Raw genomic sequence first — 23,322 nt, 5'->3', positions numbered from 1 at the left:
CTCGCTTTTTTTATAAATCTGGTTTTGTCATAAAGGTTGCTTAGATAGATAGATACACAAACAAATATAAATATATATAAAAGGTTTGAGTGTATGAGTTTTCATTTTAGTTAAATTATTATTTCTCTCTTTTTTTATTTTATTTACTCGCATTCCTCTCTTTCTGCAAATAGAAAAATATACTCTAAATTACCTCCATATCCTAATATTGTACGAACGCTTATCTTCGCATCTTTGGTATTAGTAATCCACTATAATTTGCCCTCCTATTTATTAAATAAATAAAAAATAAACTAATTTCGTTTCAATATATTTAGAATAAGAATAATCTAACTGGATTCTTCCCACATTCTGAGCTTCTATTAATTCCTTTTTTATTTCTGAGCAAATCTCACAAAATCTAATTATTTTTTTTGTTTACTTTTCAAATTTCTAATTACTCTAATTTTTTCTTACTCCTCTGCTTGTTTTCCTATTTTTAATTTTCTTATAATAATAACTCTACTATAAACTCTCTCGCACTTCTATCCACCTCTTCCACCCATTAAACAATGTAATTTCCCTAGCCAACCCTAAAATATTTTACTTGCTTGATCTTTTCTTGAAGATTCTGTTTAAATATGAACGCTCTTGGCTCGAATTCATCATACTACTTAAATATATTAGTTGCATTCCATGTACATTATTTCTTTAAAAGTTTTTCTTCAAATCGAAAATATGAAACTCAGACAAAATTCAATAGCTTGCAGTAATTTTCAGAAAATGGTTAGTCTGAGAAAGACTAGAATTCACAAGGAATATTGCCACAGCCTTTCAGAAGAATCCTCTTCAATATCTACAAAACAAATACTTACTCGCTTAATTTATCTAATTCGTCTCTTAATAAAATAAAATAAGATTAAATCCCACTTTGTTTGTCTTTATTCGTTTCTATTTATTTTTCCTACAAAAAATCCCCCCTATTTGAGAATAATTAATTCAATTAAATTTAATAATTAAGTGAATGAATGAAAGGTGTTATTGCTTTTTCCATATTCAAAACAATAATGATAAAATTTACTATTCCCCAGAAATAATTAAAATTGTTGCACCAAGAGTTTTTCTTCTTAAATCATTTGTAAGGTAGTTTACATGCAATTCCTTTTCATTCATTCTTTAATAACAAGCTACTTATTTATTATTTTCTTACCTTTAATTTTGAAACATTTTCATTTATCTATCTATTTTATTTATACTAAATCTATTTATGAACATTAAATTTTTCATTATTCCAAATCTGTCTGCAGAAAATCTATTTTGAGTAATTTTAAACAAGATATTAGAAAAACTTGCAAATAAATTTGTATTAATAAACTTTCATAAGTAAGCCGTTTACGGCTAACTGTCTGACTGAATTATTAGCTTCCAAACTAATAGAGAAAATTAATTTTGTATTAATATTTTTCTAATCAGAATCTCATAGTAAATATTACCTCTTTTCTAAGTGATAGTCTAGTGAATTTATTTGAGCAAAAGTATTTATTTATTTATTTACTTCTTTTCAAATAAGAATATAAGTAAATATTAAATCTCATATTAATTGTAAAAAGTTAAATATCACGCAGAAATCTGCTCTTTACTTTCTAATCAAACTAATTTTAAATCTTTATAATTACGAAATTTTATGGTAAAAATTAATAAGAAATTTTACTTTATATTTATATTAGCTTTATTTAAAGAATTTTATTAATTAAGTATTTTCCCCAAATCTAATTTACTCTTCAAGTATCAAAAAGAGCAATCTTACTATCAAAATTTAGTCAGGTAACTTTAATACTAAGAAATTTATTATAGTCTTTCATTTATAACCAACAGAAGAATCTATCAATTAGTCTTTCTTTTTCACTTCACTATTTGATCTTTCATTATTGCTTGTTCAAAATATCTTTTTTACAGCAATATCTTTTAAGAAAAAATAAAATTATCAACTAGCAATTTATAGGTTACAATTAATAATGTGATAAGGCACGTTTTCTCAATGAAATATTGTTTCAAATTTATCATGTTGTTTAACATAAAAATAAAATGGCTAAAATTTTAATTCATTAATTATTTATCTCAACAAATTTATTCTAACTCGTTCATAAAAGAAAAATATCTGGTTCTCGAATAAAAGAAGCATAAAATGTAAATTTCATGAATGCTTATATATTTTAACTAACACAATTATTTGTCTCCCTTTTAGCTTTAACTTTATGCTTATTGCTTTTATTCTTTTATAGCAATTAATTACTTTGAAATTTTTATGTGTAAATTATTTAATTACAATCTTGATTTAGCTTATTCCTTCTTATTTTATTTTTGTATTTTTATTTTAGGTATTAAATGGTTTAAATAATAGTAAGATAACTCACCAAGAATGCTATTAATTTGATTCTCTCCTTTACTAAAAATTTAAATACAAAAATTAAAAATTTTAATTTTAATGTAAATATTTTCTTTTGATTTAGTTTTTTTTTTGATATTATCATTTGAACATTTAAAGATTACTTACATAAGATTCCTCATTTTACTTTTTGGATTTAGAAAAAATAAATAAGATATTATTTATATTCAGTTTTACAGTGAGGAATATTATTCAGTATCTTAGTAATTTAAATGCAAATTTAATTACTTGGTTAAAAAATATTTGATTAGTAAATTCATATTTTCACTAAAAAAAAACAACGATTATTGATTAACTTATTGACTGATCATTTATTTTTAATTATTATTTATAATAAAAAAACAATAGCTTCTTATTAATTTTACAATAGTAATTTAGCAGACAAAATATCTATCTTGTTTATTATAAAAAAGGCTCGACTCAAAAATTAGTAACAACTAACAATCTAACAGAGTTAAAAAATTAAGCGTTTAGAATATATCTTGAGCATAAAATGAAAAAAAATGTGTAAATGAATCCTATCCCTACCCAGTAGTATTAATCAAAATATCTTTATGGAGGAAGTTCAAAATATTTAGATGATGGTACAGATAGGATAATATAATCTGATCATGATTTATAAAATTCTTAAATATCTTATAAAGATTAACATCAAAGTTAGCCTATTGAACAGTTTGATGATATTTAAATTAGCAAATTGCCATAACTATCTGAAGTTATTAACATGAAATTTAGGTATTTCCATAATTTTTATTAAGATTTTTAAAAAGTATAACTTTAATCATTCATTATTAGAGAATCTATTTAATTACCTATTTAAAATTATTGCAATATGGTGGTGAATATTTTAAAATGAATAAAAAATTAATAGAAACGAAGATAAAGAATTGCATAAGCAAGTCATAGATATAGTAAGATATGCGTAAAATCTAGAAAATATAGTCAAATATAAAAATAGAGAGATCGAAAGACTTTAATATCTTATAAAGTATCTAACAATTGCATAGTAAAAAAGAGATGAGATGCTCTCTCACATATAAGAAGAAAATAGAAAATTAAAAGAGTAAAATGCATATCTAGAGAATGTAAATAAGCGCCCTTTCTAAAGAGTAATTATTTTTAATTGAAAAAAAATATAAATAATAATAAAAACAACAATAATTTAAAATATTATTAGAGTTCTATATCCTAATCTACTAATTAGCTTCCTTCTGTATAGAATTAATTAAAATCCTAAAACCAGACTCCTTTAGCTTAAAATAGTCCTTACTAGGTTTTAAACTCATCAAATACTTAAAACTTAAACTATCCACTAGCAAATAACAATTCAGTCCAAAGTACTAATAAATTAAGCAAGAAATACAGTTTTCTGAAACCTAGTGCAAGAAGAAGCTTCATGGTAAATGATGAAATAAAAGGTGACACTGATACTCCTAGAAGAATAAAGCTTAAAAAAAAAGAAGGAGTGGATGATAGACCATAAACAATACTTAGCTTATCATTAGGTAAATTAAAATGCTAAAAATTAGTTTAAAAGAAAAATAAATAAATAAATTAATTTAATTTTACAATCATCCCAAAAACAAACTTAAAAAATAATTGGAAAATATTTTTAAAGAAATATAAAAAAAATAAGATAATTAATTAATTAATTGCTTGTATTAAAAATGTTTATAAATAAAATTAATAAATATATACAGATGCAGATATCAACAAGTATTATTTAGAAAAAGAATTTGTTCAATCACTATCTGGAATAATTTTAGAAGAAGATTTGTTTATTCAATAAGTAAAGTAACTTGAATACTTAGGAATGATAACATTATTTGACTCTATTTAAAAACTTATGATTGAACATAAGGTAAAAATAATTAAACGGAAAATTATTATAAAATTTATTGGTTTTTAGCTTGAGTTTTTATTTAATAGTCGACTTTTTATTTTACTTATTTACTTAAAATGGCTTTTTATAGTATTAGTCATTTATTTTTTAAAAATAAAAATAAATTTATTTTTATTTGTTAAATAAATAAAAGAGTTTATTTTATTTGGTGTTCCGATTAAGAAAACTTTTGAAGGCTAGTATTACTATGAATTAAAGTAGAATATTCTCTGAAGCATTAGAAAATATTGTTGAAGAAACATGTAATTGTCTTGAATCTGATAGAGCAAGTGTTTTCATTTTCGAATAAGAAAGTGAATAGCTGTGGACTAAGCATGCAAAAGGTTCAAATAAAACTATCAAAGTGAATAAAATTTGATAAATATATATTTCTAATTGTAAATAAACTAAATATATTTATTATACAAAAAGGTTCCATTTGATCAAGGAATAGTTGGTGCAGTTTTTACAAGTGGTTAACACTTAAACATTTTAAATGCATATAACGATGAAAGGTTTAACAAAGAAATAGATAAAATGATGAATTATAAAACAAATACTGTTTTAGCATTCCCAATTTTTGATAGAGATGGAATCAATGTACTGGGTGTTATTTAGTCTGTTAATAAACTAAAAGGATATTTTACAAAAGACGATGAAGGACTAATGCTTGTTATTTCACAATTAGCTTCTATTGTTTTAAGAAATTCAGAGTAATTTGATTAAACTATGCTGTTTCAAAATAATTTAAGAACTCTTCTTTAGGTAATTAATTAATTATTTCATTTTAAAGATTATTTTTTAATTTACAATCATAAAATATAGACTGGTATATAACTAAGCACTTGTTTAAATTTGGAGGAGTTTATTCCAAAAGCTGAAAAAAAGCTATAAGATTTATTTAATTCAAACAAAGGAAAAATATTAATAGTTGATGAATAGCAAAAGAAGCTATTTAGTATTCACTCGGATTCAAAATAAAAAGTTTATCATGAATTAGGAGTTGGCATAGCAGGTAAAACTTACGAACTTGCAGAAACATTAAATATATCTAATGCTTACAACCACCATCTCTTTAATTCAGAAGTTGATCTTGACACATCTATGCCAATAATATCCATGCCTGTAAAAAGAGATAAAGTAAAATTGATTTTTATATGTTTTTCATAAAATCTCTAATAAAAATAAATAGTAAAAAAATCCAAATTTTTATCAGAAGCACTTCTAATTTATTTTTAAATAAAAGAAATTTAAACATACTTAAAAAATAATATTATTAATTCAAATTATAAAAATAATAATATTACAATATTTGTTTACTCTTTTAAGGAAATCGAATAAATAATAAAAATATTTAAAAAATAAATCTATTTATAAACAAAAAGAAAGATTTATTAAAAGCACTTTAGCTTATTATATAAAACTTAATGAATGAAAATTAATTTAGTGAAGTAAAAAGAATCACAAATTAATTAATTGATTTCTGTTAGATTTAAAAGCCGTTTGTAGGTAACAAAGAAAATTCCTAATTACAAATTGAGAAACTTCTTTATGTTATATTCATTATAAATTTTAATAATTTTGATTGAAAAGAGAAAGAAGAAGTTTAGCTATTATAATAAATAATCGATAGCTTTTTAAAAATTTATCGATTAAATGATCAAAAGAAATCAATATTAAACTCATAAGAAGTTTTAAATTCATTAAGAACTTTATTTTTGCTATTATTTAATTAACATTGAATATTTATTAATTTTATATTCTTAATTTTTGTTTCTAAAAAATAAGTAAGATATAAATAAAATCATATAATATAAATGAACCAAAAAAAGTTATTTATTTTTTATAAATTAATTTGAATAATTTTAAAAATATTTTTGCCTATTTATATTTATTGGTGAACTAAATTTCGTTATAAATAGGGTTCTAATATAATAGCTATACTATAAGTAATTAATTAGAGAGGTATTTAAGGACTTTCTTCGACAAACAGAGTAATTTATTAGAAAAAATTGAATACTTAATAATTATTTAATTATATTTTTTTAATTAAAACAAACCAGTCAAAAGTTAATTCACTAGATTTTGAATCTCTTGAATACTTCAGTCAATTCTTAAGTTAATTTTTAAGCAACATAGATTATTTAAATCAATCTAAAAATAAAAATTGAAATTTATTATATATTCATACAATTTTCGTTCCTTTTTGTAACTTTTTTAGTTAAAATGATTCATGCTTTCTTTCTTTTTTTTCCTTCTAAAAATGCAAATTAATTCATTTATTTTTATGATTTGACTATCCATCTTTTTATACATTTTCATCAAAATTTAGCTATTTATTACTTTCGTTTGCTGAATTCATTATCAGCTTATTTTACATGATCATGTTACTACCTTACACAAATTTTAGGAATGAAAGGGTATTCTTTGTTAGGAAGAGATTCTTATCTATAATCAAAGGCATTTATGCTACAGTAGTCAACCATATCAGAGAAACTAAAGCAATTAAATTTATCTAGTACAACTTATACTCCGAATCCATGAGTAACAATTATAAGCACTGTTTCTTCAGTATTATAAGTATTTAAAAACTTCTCAACAATTACTCTAATTAATTATTAAAGGACAAGAAGATAAAATTATATGTATTTCATCAAATTATATATTTTAGATAAATAATTAAATACTCATAAGCCACTTTAAATCTATCATAGAAATCTCCTAGTTTATCTTCTGGATAAACTTATTAAATTAATCTTTCGTCTTGAGCAAATGGCTCTTCTATCTTCAGTCCAACTTATTAGCTCAAACTTTGGTCTGTTTTTTATGTAAGTTTTTTATTAATATCCTCTTCGAACCATGTACTCCTGAGCATTTCTCCTATTATTCAAATAAATTAAGATTTCGTATGATATCGATACAAAAAATACCAAGATTTTACCTACATGAGTTTAAACATATAACTTATTATCTATTGCGTTTAAACCAAGTTATTAATTTACATATTACACTGTTTATACGCATCTTAAAAAAGGAGAACTAACATAAACAACTTGTTTTGCATTAGGATTATATGTCTCTAGTATCTTTTTAATACTAAGAGCACATAGTTATGATTGTAAAATTCCTAGATCTGTTAAATGTGGGTCAAAATTTAACTTCACATCTTTTTAATCATCTTAAAAAGGTGAATTATCTGCTCTTTCTGCGTGTCTTAGCACAAAAATCATACAAATTAGATGATAGATAAATTTTAAAAATATAGTAATTTAAACAAATGTTTTTGTATTTTTGTAATTTAATTAAATACGTGAATTGCTTCTAGATGTTTTAATAATTTTTCTATACGAATGAATACATAGTTATATACAAACATACGTCTTCTTCATTTTTTGAGAAATCTTAATTTACATAATAGATAGATTTATAAAAAATTTTACAAAAAGTAACTAACTTTTTTAAGTTTCTAATAGTAAACATATATCAAAAGTTCTGACTAAAGCTCTAATGTCTAATAAATAAAGCAGATAGGTTTAAATAAATTCAAATTTAAGAAATTATTAAATTTTAAGATTAAAATCTTATTTATTTTTGAGAGATGCAGATTTATTTTGTTGTGTATTTAAATAGGAAAATAATATTTATTTTTTTTTGAATTCTTCTCTATAAATAAATGGCTACACTTTTCATAATTATTAAATAATTCGTTATAAATTCATGAATTTCATCTGAAACTATCACTAATATAAGATAAATAAATATGTTTTGAATATGATGCTAAGCTATCAATAATTTAAAAAAAATTTGGTTAATAAAAACCTATTTAAATAATTTTTTTCAGCAGATAATTAAAAAAATATTAGTAATAAATATATTGCTTTCTATCTTAAGTTTTGAAAGTTTATTAACCCGCTTTTCATTTGTTGAATATATATTTTTTTTAAATATTGTAAAATTTCTTTCTAGTATTCAGTTTTGTCAAAAAGGGATTCTAGCACACAGTACTGAACTGATTTAATAAATAGATTATAAATTTTACAAATAGGTGCTCTAATGAAGTCAATAAATTGATTATCTTTATATAAGATTTAAGTATTAATTAAATTTTTAGCATAAAACAATAATAAATTGATATTGAAATAAATAAATAGATAGATATATAAAATAAATATATAGCAATCAATTAACCATTTTTAAAAAGCAATAAGCACTTTTTAACAATTAGATTAGCAATAAAAATAAATAGAGTGACAGAAAAGCAGACAGACTACTTAGTAAATGAGTTTTGTCGAAAGCAATGAATTCGTTGAAGTCATGCAAGAATAAGATGACTACGATGTTGTCCATAAAGTAGGAGAAGTTTTTGGATTTTATACTTTTGGTGGTCATCAAAAGTTTAATCCTTTCACATACTTCAGAAAAAAGAAGAAAAACTCTTCTAGTTTAGTTCGTATTGAAGACTAAGAATAAATTATAGGCCAGAAAAACTATTACGAAAAGCTCTCTTTGATTAGATGCTAGGTAAATGTTTTTGCTATGAAAAAGTTTATAAGAAACAACATTAAGAGTTTGAGAGAAATATACATAGAAGACTGCAAATTCTACCTCTCAGATGAAGATGCTAATGAAGATACAGACAGAGTTAAAAATCAGCGTATGTTATAAGAACTCAATTTCGTTTGGCTTATTGAGTAGTTTAAATTTTAAGATATATAATCTATTACAATCAAGCTTTTAAAAGATCCTTTTGATGAACCTAATTTATGGCAAAAAAAAATTAGAGGCGCTTTTTCACTTAAGTCCTCAAAGGTTGTAGCATATAGCAACTCTCCTGCTCTTCTACCACAAAGAAATACTATTGAAATAAATGAGAACAACTAGATCGAATTCTATACAAAAGAGTAAACAAACTTTAAAATTGACATATTTTTTATTATCCTTTCATAAAATGCATTTACAAACTAGAAATTTGATAAACTTTGTAGTTAACAAAATAAATAAATAACTCATTTAATTAATAATCAATCAATTAGTTAATTAAATAATTTGTTAATGATTTTTATAAGATAAAAAATGATAGAAAATGTCTTTGTTGGATATAGCTAAAAAATATTTTGATAAGTTTTAAATTTGATTAAAAATATTAGCCAAAAATTATGTTTAGCTTTTATTTTCATTTTATTATTAAGCTAAACTATTTTTTGTAACAAAGAATTTATCCTTCTATAATTATAAAGTGTACAGCCTTCCCTTATTTTTTACAGGTTAATTTCTTAATTTGAGGCCTTCAAAAGCACTTTTATTCAATAAATCTAACTTACATACGCTGATTTGGTTTTCTAAGAATTATTATTAATTTATTTGACAATTGCGTAACTATCTCAAATTAAAAATTAAATAGATAAAAAGATAAGTGATAGATGCTCTTATTTACTTTTTCTAATCAATCCCAACGAATAATTAAAACAAATTATTTACCATACATTTCTATACATATGCCCATTCAGGCATAGATAAATTTGCGTTTACAAATTTTTTATTTTTTTATTTTTTTTAACATGATAATTTTATTTGATAAATCCTTTTAAAATAAAAGACCTTCTGTTAAATTTTTTTTCAAAGCTAAATTTATTCATACTTAATAAAAATATTTTGATAAAAATATAGGCAATTAATTGACTTATTTAAGTGTGAAGAGAATAGCAAGTTTATAGAATATGAATTGAACTAAAAATAAGAGTTTTAAAAAGATTATTCGAAAGAAAAATTAAATGCACTGGCTCAAGATTTGATTTGGGGAGATGTGCAAGACTAAGAAAGATTCATTGATAAACTGTACGACAACACTCTACAGGAAATTCAATAAAACTTAAGTATCTATAAAAAATATACGAAGTACGCATTCAATGATAGCAAATTGATAATCATTGGAGATGTCCTCTATAACGGTATTTCTCTTAGTTAATTGTACAACTTAATTTAATTAAACTGCTAGAAAATTAATGGAATTATCTTCAAAGACAATGGTAAGATTCCACCTAAGGTTTTCAGTGATTTGATGAAGCAAATTTTCTTGATTCCTGAATTAGAGTAAATCTCGTTTTTATCATCAGTTTTGGATGAGTCAAGTCTTCACGAATTAGAGTATCTTATCTAGAAAAAGTAGGTAAAGTTTTTAAATCTTTATCGCTCCTACTTTTTGAAAGATGAAATAGATATCCTCCTAAACATGGAAAGCAATGTTAACAAACTAAAAATCAATCACCACAGATTTGTTTGTATTGATATTCTCTAAAAGAAAGCCTTCGAATTTACCCCGTACGCTTTTAACTTAAATGAGCTAAAAGGAAAATCAAAAGATGATATGCTAGAAGTTGAAAGACTCTATAAAAATCAAATGTACTTCCCAAAATAAGTGTACAACTAGATTGTATTTTTCCAAGGTATGAACCTCTCAATTGTGAACAGGAATAAAAGTGAAAAAATCCTATTTAAGCATTGGGAAATCTTGCTTAAATCAAAAGAATAGCAAAAACTTTAATTTTAGTCAAAACAAGAATAATTAATTGATATTCTTGATGAGTAATTTCACGAGGATGATATTAATGTGCTCAATTATAGTTTAATTAAAACCCTGATTGATTAAGTTGTAGATGGTCAAATAAAAAGCTAATTTTAGAAATATTTAGATAACTAAAAATCTTTTAAGCTTTTAAAAGAAAGATTTTCGATTAAATTGTGTGAAAAAATAAAATTTCAAAAGGAAAGTTACCTCTAAACATGCTACGCTTATATGATGGGCTTTACCCAATTTAAAGAGTTCAGCATTTACTACATTTTTTGTAATAGTTATCTTTATTAAGATGTCAGAGAAAATAACAAGAAATTTTAGCTTGAACTAAAGGCTAGAGAGTGCGGTCTTATCATAAAGGAAAGCTTTACTGCTAAAGAAAATGATGAAAAAGCTATTTCCATAATTATGAAGGAACTAAAAAACTTTTTTACTTTTGAGACTCTCACAGAATTGTAAATCAACGAAAACAGAGATCCTGATAAAACTTTCCTCTTTTTGAATTAAGTATTTATTGAATGCAAAGTACTTAAGAAAATCAAATTACAATCAAATTTGTTAAATGACATCAAACTTAAAGGTGTCGATTTTTCTCTCCTCTCAGCTGAATTAGAAGAGTTTGACATTTGCCATAATAAAAACATTGACGATTTAAGCTTCCTTAATGGTTTGTTTAGAAAATGCAGAAAACTAAAGAAACTTCTACTTCAAAATATGCAACTTACAGCCATCAAAGCAGAAACAGCAGACTTCACTCTGATTTCACCTACATTAGAAGAAGTAGATATTGGGTTTAATGTTTGCTCAGATGTTAAGTATATAAATGATATCTTTTTAGCTGCTCCTAATCTTAAAAAGATAAACATGACTTAAATGAATTTAAACACACAACTTTTTGAATAAATTAAATTTGCTCCTGGATTGAAGGAGTTAAATATTAATTTTAATGCAAATATCCATCTAGCATCTTTAATTGTGCATTTGGGTATCACTGAAGGCTTAGAACTTGAATCTCTTGAAGCCTATATTGCTGGAGCTTAAGAAACAATGGATAAGTAGTTTGAAAAATATTCTGTGTTCGGCTAACTCAAGGCTTTCTAAAAACTTAAAAAGTTGCATGTTTAGCGTAATCGTTTTGTAGATCCAAATTACTTAAACTTAATTTTATCAAATCTAAGTACTGGGCTTGTTGATTTAAAGATAACAGATCAAAAATTGAAAGCACAAGGATTTTTAGACTTATAAAAGGACAACGTATATCCTACCTTAGAAATACTAGATCTTTAATATGGACATGAATTCGGTAATTATAATTTCTTGCAGGACGTATTTGAAAAGGCATAAAAGTTAAGAATCCTCAAAATCGGCTACTCTTCTATTGTAGAAGCAAGTTTGAATAAAGTTTAATTTGAAACAATTCCAGAAACCTTAGAAGAATTTCATTTTTCTGGAAATACAAGCTACAACAGATATGAAGGAATGCTAAATAAGATGTTTAAAAGATGCTAAAAATTAAAAGTTTTAGCAATGGAAGATTGTTTGTTGACAGATGATAGATTAAAGAATGTAGATTTTACAGAAATTAGCACAGCTTTAGAAGAATTCAACATTTCAAATAATCCTGGTCTAAAGACTTACTATTTCCTAAATGATATATTTAGAAGAGCTAAAGGACTTAAAAAGATTAATTTGAAAAAGAATAAAATAGGAAAAGCTGTTGATTAAATTAATTTTGATTTGCTAGGAAAGTCCTTAGAAGTATTTTCAGCTGATGAAGATGATTTCTTTAATGAAGAATTCTAAGATTAACTGATCAACAAGCTTGAGAGATACATGAACTTATATAATTTTTAGCAGAAATATTCCAATTTGGCTAACTATTAATACATTAACTATTTCGGAGTCTTCGAGTAATACAATTTATCTTAATTCCGTTAACAAAAAGAGACCAAAAACGAAAAAACTGATCAACAAGTAGATTAAAAAAAAGACAAAAAAAAATAAGAAGAGCCAAAAGAGGAAGACAAGGAAGATAAAAAAATCAGGGAAGAAAAAGAGAAAAAAGAAAAAATTTAAAAGGAAGAAGAATCATAAAAATAAGCAAGAAAAGATAAAAGTATAAAATGGGCAAAGAAGAATAATTTAAAGATGGCTGATAATTGGATTGAGAATTCAACAGATGTTAAATACTCTTAGTACAATAATCCTCTCTTCTTCTACTCCTTTTTCTCTAAGCTTGATTAGCTCATACCTGAAAAGAATGAAGACTCAAAAAAACAAAGATAACTTAATACATCTATTCTTCTTGAAAAGATAGTTGAGTATCAAAATATTTATGTCAATAAAGACTACTAACTCCTTCAATTTATTGATAATAAATAAATTAAAGAATAGCTTTAAGCTCTTCCTGAAAAATCAAATAACACCTCTCTTGATTATGACCTTTATTTTACTGCTCTTAAAGAGTTAAAGCTGACAGGTTAGAAATATCCTAATTTAGACTTTTTAGTTTATTTCTTTTAGAATGGCTAGCACATAACTAAAATAGATATGTCTAACATGGATTTAAAGGAAGAGACCGTTAAAAAAATCACAGAAACACCATTAGATTAATTCCACCTAAACAGCGTTATTGAAATGAATTTTTCAGGAAATAAAAATACAGAAACTAACATTTTTAAATTTATAGATGCAATGATATAAGCTGCTCCAAATATTTAGATACTTAAATTAAGTGACATGGATATGAATGGTACTAGTATTCCAAACTTTGATTTAGTCGGAGTTGATTTGAGAGAATTAGATATTTCCAAAAATAAACGTATACCTACTCTTAGTGTATTAAATGGGCTTTTTAAGAAGTGTGTTTAGCTAAGAAAACTAAACATTAGTAGCACTGGTTTGAGCGATAAAAAATTAGACTCAACTTATTTCGCTTACATATCGCAAACCCTAGAAGAGTTTGATTGCTCAAACAATGAGAATCTCTTGGTCGTAGATTTCATTAATTCAGTTATTTCAAGATGTTAAAACTTGATAAAGCTAAATATTTCTAACTGTAATATAGACTATCAAAGAAACAGAAAAATATAATATTATAATCTTTCTACTTAGCTCACAGAGCTAAATATATCCAAAAACTAAATTATCTATTTTATGGAATTTCTTGAGGATATTTTAGAAAGATGTTAGAGACTTGAAAAATTTAACATGAGTGAGAATTTTACATCAAACTAATATGATAGTGTTTTTGGATCAAGTCCTGGCCACAATCTTAAAGATTTTGATTTTAGTGGCTGTACTAACTATAATCTTTATGATTTTATTCCTTAGATCATAGATCAGTCAACCTAATTTAGAAGGCTTACCATTTAAAAAATCAATTTATCATAAAAGCGTTTAGAATATTTTAGATTCAAAGATGTTGGCTCCAAAATATTAGAATTGGACATTTCAGAAAATTAAAATCTTTCTGATGTTAAAGATTTGAATTATATGATTGATTCTCCAGATTTCTCTGTCTTTATTGCTAATAAAACTTCTTTGAATAATACTTTAATCAATTAATTAAATATTCCAGACCTCTTTAAAAATTTAAAGCGTTTGGAGTTATCAGAGTGCATCAACTTTATCAAATTTGATTTCATGAACCAAATATTTACTTCTACTCCTAAGTTAGAATTTTTAAATCTTTCTGGAATGCAAATCACTTAACCATAAATAGAGCAGATTCATTTCGATTTAATTTCTAAAAACCTAAAAGAATTTGATATTTCTCAAAACAAGCTTATAACAAACTTCTCATTCTTAACTGACTTATTCGTCTCAACATAGAATTCTCTCGTTTTGCTGAATTTGAGTGATTGTGATTTGAAAGAAGAAAAGCTAGTTAAAGCAGACTTCTCTAAAATGAGCAAAACTATTGAAACTATAGACCTTTCTAAGAATGAGGAATTAAATCAAATCGACTTTATGAATGACATCTTTTCCAACAACCCAACTATCAAAATGAAAAAGTTTAAAATTTCAAAAGCAACATACAACATCACTTACACTCTCCAAAAGTATTGCTCTTAAATACAAGATATAGATTGTCCTTTCTAATATCTCGACTTGGCATTCTTCTCTTAAAACAAATTTATTACTAATATTAATTTTATCAAATTCCTTTAGTATTTGCTAAGTAGTGTTGGAAACTAAGGATATACCAGTATTTATTTATTTAATTTAATTTTTCATATATTTAAATTTTATTTATTTATTTATCTTACAGGAAGAAGCAGTTCTTAGACTTTATGGCAAGCATAAGATCCAAAGGGGCAAATATTTAAAATAATTTTACAATCTATGATGGAATTTAAGTCTGAGCAAAAACCACTTTAGACTATATAGCATTTCTTTTTCTTGCTTTTAAATGAAGAAAAAATTTTCTCCAGGCAATATAATCCAGCATTCTTCATAATGTCTCCATACTTTCTTTTCTAGCAAAACTAGGAGATTGAGTGCGAGTATGATAAAACTAAAAAAGAAAAGCTCCTTATTGATTCATTTAACTTAACGTTCTTTGATTTAAACCTTCTTAACAAAAAGACTGACTACATTTTTGGTTATGATAAATTCTTTTTCCATGAATTCCCAGACTTCTACGTTTAAAACTTGACTGAAAAAGGAAGTGATCTATAATTTATTATCGAGCTAAAGAAAAAAATGAGTAAATATCACGTTTCTAATGCATTCCTTCCAATCAGATTAAATTTAAATCCAGAAATATTAAAGAAAGCTGGGTTTAATGAATTTGAGGTGCTTTATATGATTAACTTTATCCCACCTTCTAGTATGAACTTAAAAGGAATGAGTATCTAGTTTGTGAAGTCTTGGTACGCAATCAACTTCTACGCTCCATTGTCTATTTAAACAACTATTGATGTTGATTATGATCTCCTAGAAAACTCCTCGATTGCTAATTTCCTCACACTCCGTTCCTATCGTCTTTATATCAATAACTTTGAGGGTAAAACTTTCTTATCTCAAATTAAGTAAAAAATTGGAAAGTATTCTTATGCCTTCTTTAATATTTTGAGTTCTTAGCCAAAACAATATTAATTTGATCACACTGTAATCCACTTAGAAAATAGATTTAAGTAGTTTGTTGTTGAAGGCAAGCATAATATCCTTAGAGCTTTATATCCTATTTATATATTTATTTGCGTTTTTGGTGTATGGTTCTTTTCTAGGCAATTTAATGTGACATGTGGTAGTGGTGTTTCATGGAATTCCTATATTATGTATGCTGTTTTTGGTTTTGTCACTTTCTTTTTGGAGGCTTTCATTTTTAACACATGTCTGAAATACGTATCTCATTTAATTCCTGAATTGAAACCTGACTGCCGTATGTCGTTCCCTTATCCTCTAGTAAATAGCATAAAGCTATTCATCATGGATGTCAATTGGATTAATTAATGGTATGTGAACTACGTCGTAGCTTTCTTTTTGAGTTAACTTTCGCGTTTTGATTTCTTTACAAACATCGGATTTCTTTATTAAACTTACATGTGTGAAGATTATCTCATTTTTACCTTAGCACTGATATCTCTATCTATAACAACATTCTCAGGTATAATCTTCTTCATTATGAACTTTATGGGAGCAGATTCGTATGGTCGTCTTGTTACTGGATAAATAGATAAACTCTATTAGCTTTGCAATTTGTTAGAATTCTAGGCTGTTGCTGATGTTTTAGATATTATATCACCTTCCAACTCTGTAATTCTTTTTGGCAAAATGTTCAATCAGCGTATCATTAATAACTTTATCAGAATCTTGTGCTAAGATATACCATTTATCATCATTTAAGCCTTTTATCTAATTTAGAAAGATGAATGGCATTAGACAATGATTTTTTCATTAACATCATCAGGTCTTATGTTTTTAGTTTCTTTAAATAAATTCTTGACTATCACTCCATCACGTTTAGGATAAGAAGATTTTAATGAACTCAATAATATCAAGAAATTGAGAGTGCTTCCTAACTATCTAAGCAAGCTTTCTTAGTATGAATCTTAATTAGTTAAATATAACCAGTATGAGATGCTCAAGTGTATAAAATCTACCAAATACTTCTAAAAGCTCCTAGGTAATGGAGAATTTACAGTAAGAGAAATCAAAGATTAGCTGTAAATGATAAAAGATCTTCGTTCATTTTAGTCAAATAAAGATTTCATTTAAGACATTTTTGGAAATGAATAATACAACGACATGTCCATCAACTCAAATGACTCTCCTGTGTATAGAATTTTAGAAGAAAGGAGAAAAACAAAAATGTTATCTAAAAAGTCTTAGTCTAATTAGTAGGCTGATCAACAAAGAAGAAAATCTTCTTAATTTAGCAAAAAGGATAGTATTTTATCTCACACAAGTCAGAAGGAGCTTTTAGCAAAGAAATCAATCAATATTTAAGAAAAAGAGCACAAAGAAATGGCTAACTCTCATTCTACTTCTATGAATAAAATTAATATAACTCCAGCTCCAAACAGTAGTTCAAAGGTTGATAAAAATTATTAAAATCTTGAAAAGTAATCAACTCTAATGCAATTAGCCCACCTAGCTGATTTGAATTTAGAAGATGAAGCTAAAAACTCAGCAGTAGAATAGAATTAAAAAGACAGTGATTTATAAAAAGAAACAATTAATGAAGAGAAAGTATAAGAAACTGATAACTTATTGTGTAAGTCTCCATAAATTGAACAAGAAGAGAAGTCCAACAATATAAATCAAGAAAACAATATGAGTAAGATGTCTTTGAAAGAAAATGATGTTAAAAGCGATGGAGGTTCTGTGCAATCAAACAAAGACCAAAAGACTTACACTTAAAAGTTGCTTGAACAATTAATTGAAGATGCAGAAGAAAGTGAAAATTTAAATAAGCAAGATAATGATAATAATAAAGACAACAAATAAAATACTTAATAAGAAAATAGCAATGCATAATTAGAAGAGCTGATAGAAAAAATTGATAACTAAAATGAAAAATAAGACAATGAACACAAAAAAGAAGAAGAACATTCAAATAAAAAAGAAGAATAAGAACATAAATAGGAAGAGCAAAAATGAGAAGTTTGTTTGCCTTCTAACTTTATAACATTTTTCTTTTGTTTTTTAAGCAGGTTTTATTTTCTTAAAGATATTATAAAAAATATAAATTAATTAATTAAATAAATAGATATAAATTATTTTTAGATTTTTGTATCAATTTTTTGATTTAAATGATATATATTAGTAAAATTTAATTATTATTTTGAAACTATTTTCTTTTTTTCTCAATGATGTAAAATAAATTTATATGGCTTTAATTAAAAAATAATTAATTAGGAAATTAACATTTCATAATTTGGTGATAAATTATTTGGAACGATAATACAATCAATCACACAAAGGAAACCATTTATTTTTTTAAGTTAAGTAAAATTTCCAAAATTTAAAACTGTTTAAAAATAATAAAATTTTAAATGAATTTACATAAATATTAATTTAATGAATTTAAATGATAAGATAATAAATTAATTAATTAATTATTTTATTCTCATTATTTCAATTTTAATAAATTATTTTTTTAAAATTAATATTTACTTGTTATTAAAATTAAAATAAACTCTTTAAACTAAATTTTTCAAATTTAGTATTTTAAGATTTTAAAGTAAAATAACTCATGATAAAATAAAAATTTAAAAGTATTTTAAACTATTTAAATTTATTTATACACATTTGTTTTTTTAATTATTTTTTTATGTTTAACTTTGAAAAAAAAATTATTCTCAAAATTTCAAAAATCAGTTTTACTGAATGAAAGTTAATCTATCTTTATTTTTCTTATGAAAATTATAATTCAATATTTAAATTAATTATTGATTAAATATTAATAAATTTATTCAAATCAAAATAAATCTGCTCTTTAAACAAAGTCAATTAATTTTTTATTTGTAGCTAAATCTACTGATTTTTGATGAAAAAGGGATTTCACTCTGTATTTTTTAATTTAATTAATTTTGATTTCTCTTTTTTTATTTTACGATTTTCTTACTTAAACATACAGCTAATAAAATTAAATTTATTTTTATTCACGAAATTCGAAAACATGCATACCAAAATTCAATAAGAAAGCCAAATAATTTTTTTATAAATTTTTTATTAAATTAGTGATTTCACTATGCATTACTTTAACATCTCTCTGCTTTTGTTTTTTCCAATTTTTTTTTTAATCACAAAAATAAAATAAAATATGTTTTTTCCACTATATTTACAAGAAAACATTCCAAAATTAATAAGGCAAGAAAAATATATTTATTTCTTAATTATTCAAAGGAAAATTGGAAAGTTTTTTCTACAGAAGATTTAAAAATTCTTTTTATATCAATAAAAATTACTAATAATAAAAAACTAAACAAAGTAGAACTAATATAACTAACTAACTAACCAACTATTTTATGGATCAGATTATTTAGAATTCTAAAAACAGGTAAAGCAAAATAAAGCAATATTTTAGTTAAAATGTAGAGCTCTAAAAACAGAAAATGAAATAAGAAGACGAAATTTCTTAATGCGTCGAAACAATAAGAAAAATTCCAAGCTTAAATTCTAAAAATAAAGATTCATAAACTGCAATATTTTAACAAGATAGTAAAATAAATAAAATAAGCTCAGAATAAAATATCATGAATAAGAAGAATTAGGGTGAAAATTTTAACCAAATAAATTAACAAATAGCTAATGAGGATTTACATGTCTCTAATTCTTATATCGAAGAAACACTCAACAACTTTTCTCCAAGGTCATAAACAATCTTTTCTTGCTTATAAATTAATAAAATGAAAAATTAGGAACATGTAGCAAACATAAAATCTTCAAATGATCCTTAAATGAATATTCCTCAATAAAATGATCTGTAATTGCTCAAATTAGGTTCTTCTCCCCCTCTAAAGGCTTCAGTTGCCAAAAAAATAAAGTTTTTTATTAGCTAATTTTATAAAAAATACACAATAAGTGGTAAAACATTACTATTGAATAGTAGAATAAGAAAATTAGTAAGTGATAATAGTGATTGCTTTAAGCCATCAATATAAACCAAAAAATTACCAAAAAGCAATTTTCATAAAAATTTGATTAAATATTAGAATTGCTTTTAAAATTTACCTCTTTTAGACTCATAATCTAGTTTAGGTAAATCTATTGTTGTAGTTCTTGTTTTAATCAATTGCTTAAGCTTGTATTTGCTCAGCTTAAATTACTTTTATGAAGCTTTCTAAGATTATAGTGAATACTTCTACTCGTTTCTGAGAATTTTTTGGATAAATGAAATAATAATTCATTTAAACTCAATCCCTCACTAACTATATGATTAAAATATTAATAGAATGTCTATATTTTATTCATATATAAGATAAAGAATGATTTATGATATATTACCTCTGATCCTTGTAGATTTTTCTTAAATGGGTCTAATCTAAAAAATATTTGTGTACTTATTGGTTTTTTTAAAATCTATCAACGTCAACAGAGACTTAAATATGATTTAGAAAATTATGCAGTTTTAGTACTAATAGAGTTATTTAAAAATATAAATTTGTTGTTTGCTATTTTAAATGTTTTTAATAGGACATATCATCTCATGCTTATGGTTTTCTTTATATAGGATATAATAAAGCTATTTTAAAATAGATAAAACCTGGTTTGATTTAGTACAAGATAAAAATATTGATTGGTTTCATAATTATGTTTGGTCTCTCTATTGGGCTTTCTGTAAAATGACTACAATATCTGACTATGCAACTAACATCTACGAAGCAACTTTTACTGTGTTTGCTTTATTATTTGTTATATTTTTCTTAGGTTATTATTTTTACTCTTTCAAAATGTTGGTAACAACAATTTATAAGAATTAATAATAATAAATAAAAGAAACATGTATCATAAATAAGTTTATGGCCTCAAATAACATTTCTAAGTAATAATTAAAGACAAATATTTTTCTAAAACTAACTACTTATAATCTATTTCCATTATTTTTAATTTAAAAAAAGTATTTAATAACATTTAGATTAATTGAGTTATTTTATATAGAAATATTGAATAATTTTATTTTTGTTAATTTTTAAAATTTATTAGTAAATTACAAGGAAAGGTGATAAATGATTTAGAAAGATATTGTGAAAGAAATTATAAATAAGAATTAGAAGAAAAGAACAAGGTCCTTAAAAAATTATCTGTTGATCTATAAAATTCACTATAAATTGAATAAAACTTATAAATTCTAAACAAAATAGAATTTTTAGCAAATAATTTTAGCTAAAATTTAATGGATCAGTTAGCATAGTGCTTCTAAGAAGAAGTGTATTCTCCAAATTAAATCATTTGTTAGAAAGAAAACTCAGCTGTATATCTAGTTTACATCATAAGTGGAAAAGGTATTCAAATTTTTCTTACTGTGAAAAATAAATTATTTGTTTTATTTTTAAATAAAGTTTAAGTTGTTGAATCTATTGATCAATAGTTTTCAAATAAAAATAATTAATTATCATATGAAAGTCAACTTTTTGGAGAAATTAATTTTTTTACAGGAGAACCTCAATCTTTTCATTTGAAAGCATCTTCGTTTTGCAATGCAATTAAGCTAGAAAGAAATTAGTTTTTAAAAATTTTACAAAATAACAGCTAGGATTTTGAAGTTTTTAATTGCATAAAAGATAAATTACTTTATAATTAGGATTTTAGAAACCTAAAATTATTTTGTTAATGCTGTAATTCATAGAATCACACCTTAAAAAATTGTCAGTATGTACACTTTAACAAGCAGTAAGCTTAATAGAGATCAAAGATACAATAAAATTCTACTTGTTAAAGAGTCAAAAAAGAAAGGAAACCTGGAAAATATTCAAAGGCACTTTTTTTATAAAAGTTTCTTAAGTAAATATCAACTCAAATTAGAAAAGAGTAAACAAAACTTTATGACACAGGAAATGAAAGTAATAATTAAGTGGGAATAGAAAAATATTCTTAATCAAGTATAGAATGCTAAGAGTATTCTCCTTCTGAGTATGACCTTTTGCACCCCATGAATTCTGTTTCTATTTAAAAAACCCTATAAACTGAAACAATAAAAAATTCACTAGATTAGTAAGAAACTGAATAGTATTCGGTTAAAACAAAAAGTTTATATATTCAAGATAATATTACAGCAGGTGATTAAAGCTAAATTCAACTAAAGCCTTCTTTGTTTAATGAAATAGAAGTATATTATTTTATTATCATACAAATTTTAATTAAAATATTACTTTATTATTTAACATATTCTTAAATTAACTAAATTATTTATGTATTCATAAAGAATACAGAGACACTAAAACATATCTAAAAGGGAAGTAATGAGAATATAACGATTTTTAGCAAAAACTAGACAGGATAGGACAGTTAGAGATTAAATTCTGAGCATACGAAATCCTTTATCAAAGAAAGCTAAGAAAACTCAAATCCTTTAATATATTCTGATATTAACAACAACTTTGATCAATACGAAAATGATTTGGCTTATCAAAAGCTATTAAATAATATTTTCATAAAAAAGCACAATTTAAAGAGAAATAATTCAAAAATCAAAGGTCCAATCTTAGAAGCATAAAAATTTGAAAATCCTTTTAGTTTGAGAGTCTTTTAATAAAATACTGAGTATCTTATCGAGGATGAGAGCTAGGTGGAATAAAAAAATAAAATTAACCAAATAAATTTATTAATGTAAAATAGTTCAAATTAATGTATAGATTTCATTCAGCTGAAAGACTTTGATTTTATGGAGAATTTTAAGTTTTACTTTAAATATGGAAATTACAAGGATTAAATATTAAAGACAAATCTATTAAATAAAAGAAATCTTAAAAATCAAAAATTGCAATTGTAAATTTTAAAGAATTGATTATGGAATTACTTTCTTTATTTATATATTTATATTACTTACTGTAAATCCTTACCCAATAAGTCTTAAATTAAATAAAATATTAGCATTTAAACTTCTTTTAATTTTTGAAGATGAAAAATACATTTTTTATTTAAATACCTTTAATTAATTAATAAGTTTTATGTTTTATCAATAAATGATTTTGATACATCTATCTTTAATAATTATGTAAAATAAAATTCTGTATTTATTTTTCTTTAAAATATATATGTTTATATTTTTTAATTTAATATATGAGCTATACATTTAGTATAAAATATAAGTAAATCTTTTGTTTCAAAACATGGACAAGAGATAGATGTGCAATAATGATTTAACATTAAATTTTGAATGAAAATAATAATTTTTATTAAAACACTTATTTAGATTTAAATAGTTACTTTGTTTATAAAAAAATAATCAATTTATTTATTATTAAAATGTTTGGTTCACTTTTAATAAAC

At 23.8% G+C, this 23,322-nt stretch overlaps 5 protein-coding genes across 5 annotated transcripts; 3 read left to right on the top strand and 2 right to left on the bottom strand. All coding sequences in view use genetic code 6, as the record gives it.

Moving 5' to 3' along the window:
• Positions 1-27: 27 nt before the first annotated feature.
• Positions 28-545, bottom strand: TTHERM_000001241 (hypothetical protein; the record flags this gene model as incomplete). The annotated part of the gene is made up of 2 exons (XM_012795618.1): positions 28-266; positions 335-545. The coding sequence occupies 2 exons, from the start codon at positions 543-545 to the stop codon at positions 28-30; spliced, it is 450 nt and encodes a 149-aa protein (XP_012651072.1).
• A 2,210-nt stretch (positions 546-2,755) lies between these two features.
• TTHERM_00001240 (GAF domain protein) lies at positions 2,756-6,841 on the top strand. The gene is made up of 9 exons (XM_001008004.3): positions 2,756-3,160; positions 3,297-3,534; positions 3,603-3,930; positions 4,126-4,286; positions 4,462-4,671; positions 4,740-5,072; positions 5,133-5,447; positions 6,230-6,301; positions 6,371-6,841. Exons 1-9 carry the CDS (start codon positions 2,919-2,921, stop codon positions 6,476-6,478), a joined length of 2,007 nt encoding a protein of 668 aa, XP_001008004.3. The 5' UTR covers positions 2,756-2,918; the 3' UTR covers positions 6,479-6,841.
• TTHERM_00001230 (histidine phosphatase family (branch protein 1)) lies at positions 6,629-7,537 on the bottom strand (the record flags this gene model as incomplete). The annotated part of the gene is made up of 3 exons (XM_001008003.2): positions 6,629-6,914; positions 6,995-7,187; positions 7,249-7,537. The coding sequence occupies 3 exons, from the start codon at positions 7,535-7,537 to the stop codon at positions 6,629-6,631; spliced, it is 768 nt and encodes a 255-aa protein (XP_001008003.2).
• A 1,048-nt stretch (positions 7,538-8,585) lies between these two features.
• Positions 8,586-17,988, top strand: TTHERM_00001220 (transmembrane protein, putative; the record flags this gene model as incomplete). Its single annotated transcript, XM_001008002.2, has 3 exons — positions 8,586-9,208; positions 9,975-15,088; positions 15,152-17,988. 3 exons carry the CDS (start codon positions 8,586-8,588, stop codon positions 17,986-17,988), a joined length of 8,574 nt encoding a protein of 2,857 aa, XP_001008002.2.
• Positions 17,989-19,445: 1,457 nt separating this feature from the next.
• Positions 19,446-20,322, top strand: TTHERM_000001219 (cyclic nucleotide-binding domain protein; the record flags this gene model as incomplete). The annotated part of the gene is made up of 2 exons (XM_012795617.1): positions 19,446-20,091; positions 20,285-20,322. The coding sequence occupies 2 exons, from the start codon at positions 19,446-19,448 to the stop codon at positions 20,320-20,322; spliced, it is 684 nt and encodes a 227-aa protein (XP_012651071.1).
• Positions 20,323-23,322: the final 3,000 nt, after the last annotated feature.

The sequence above is a fragment of the Tetrahymena thermophila genome, assembly GCF_000189635.1.
Source record: "Tetrahymena thermophila SB210 genomic scaffold scf_8254803, whole genome shotgun sequence".
NCBI classification, from domain to species: Eukaryota; Ciliophora; class Oligohymenophorea; order Hymenostomatida; family Tetrahymenidae; genus Tetrahymena; species Tetrahymena thermophila.
This window is presented reverse-complemented; position numbering and strand designations above follow the sequence as displayed.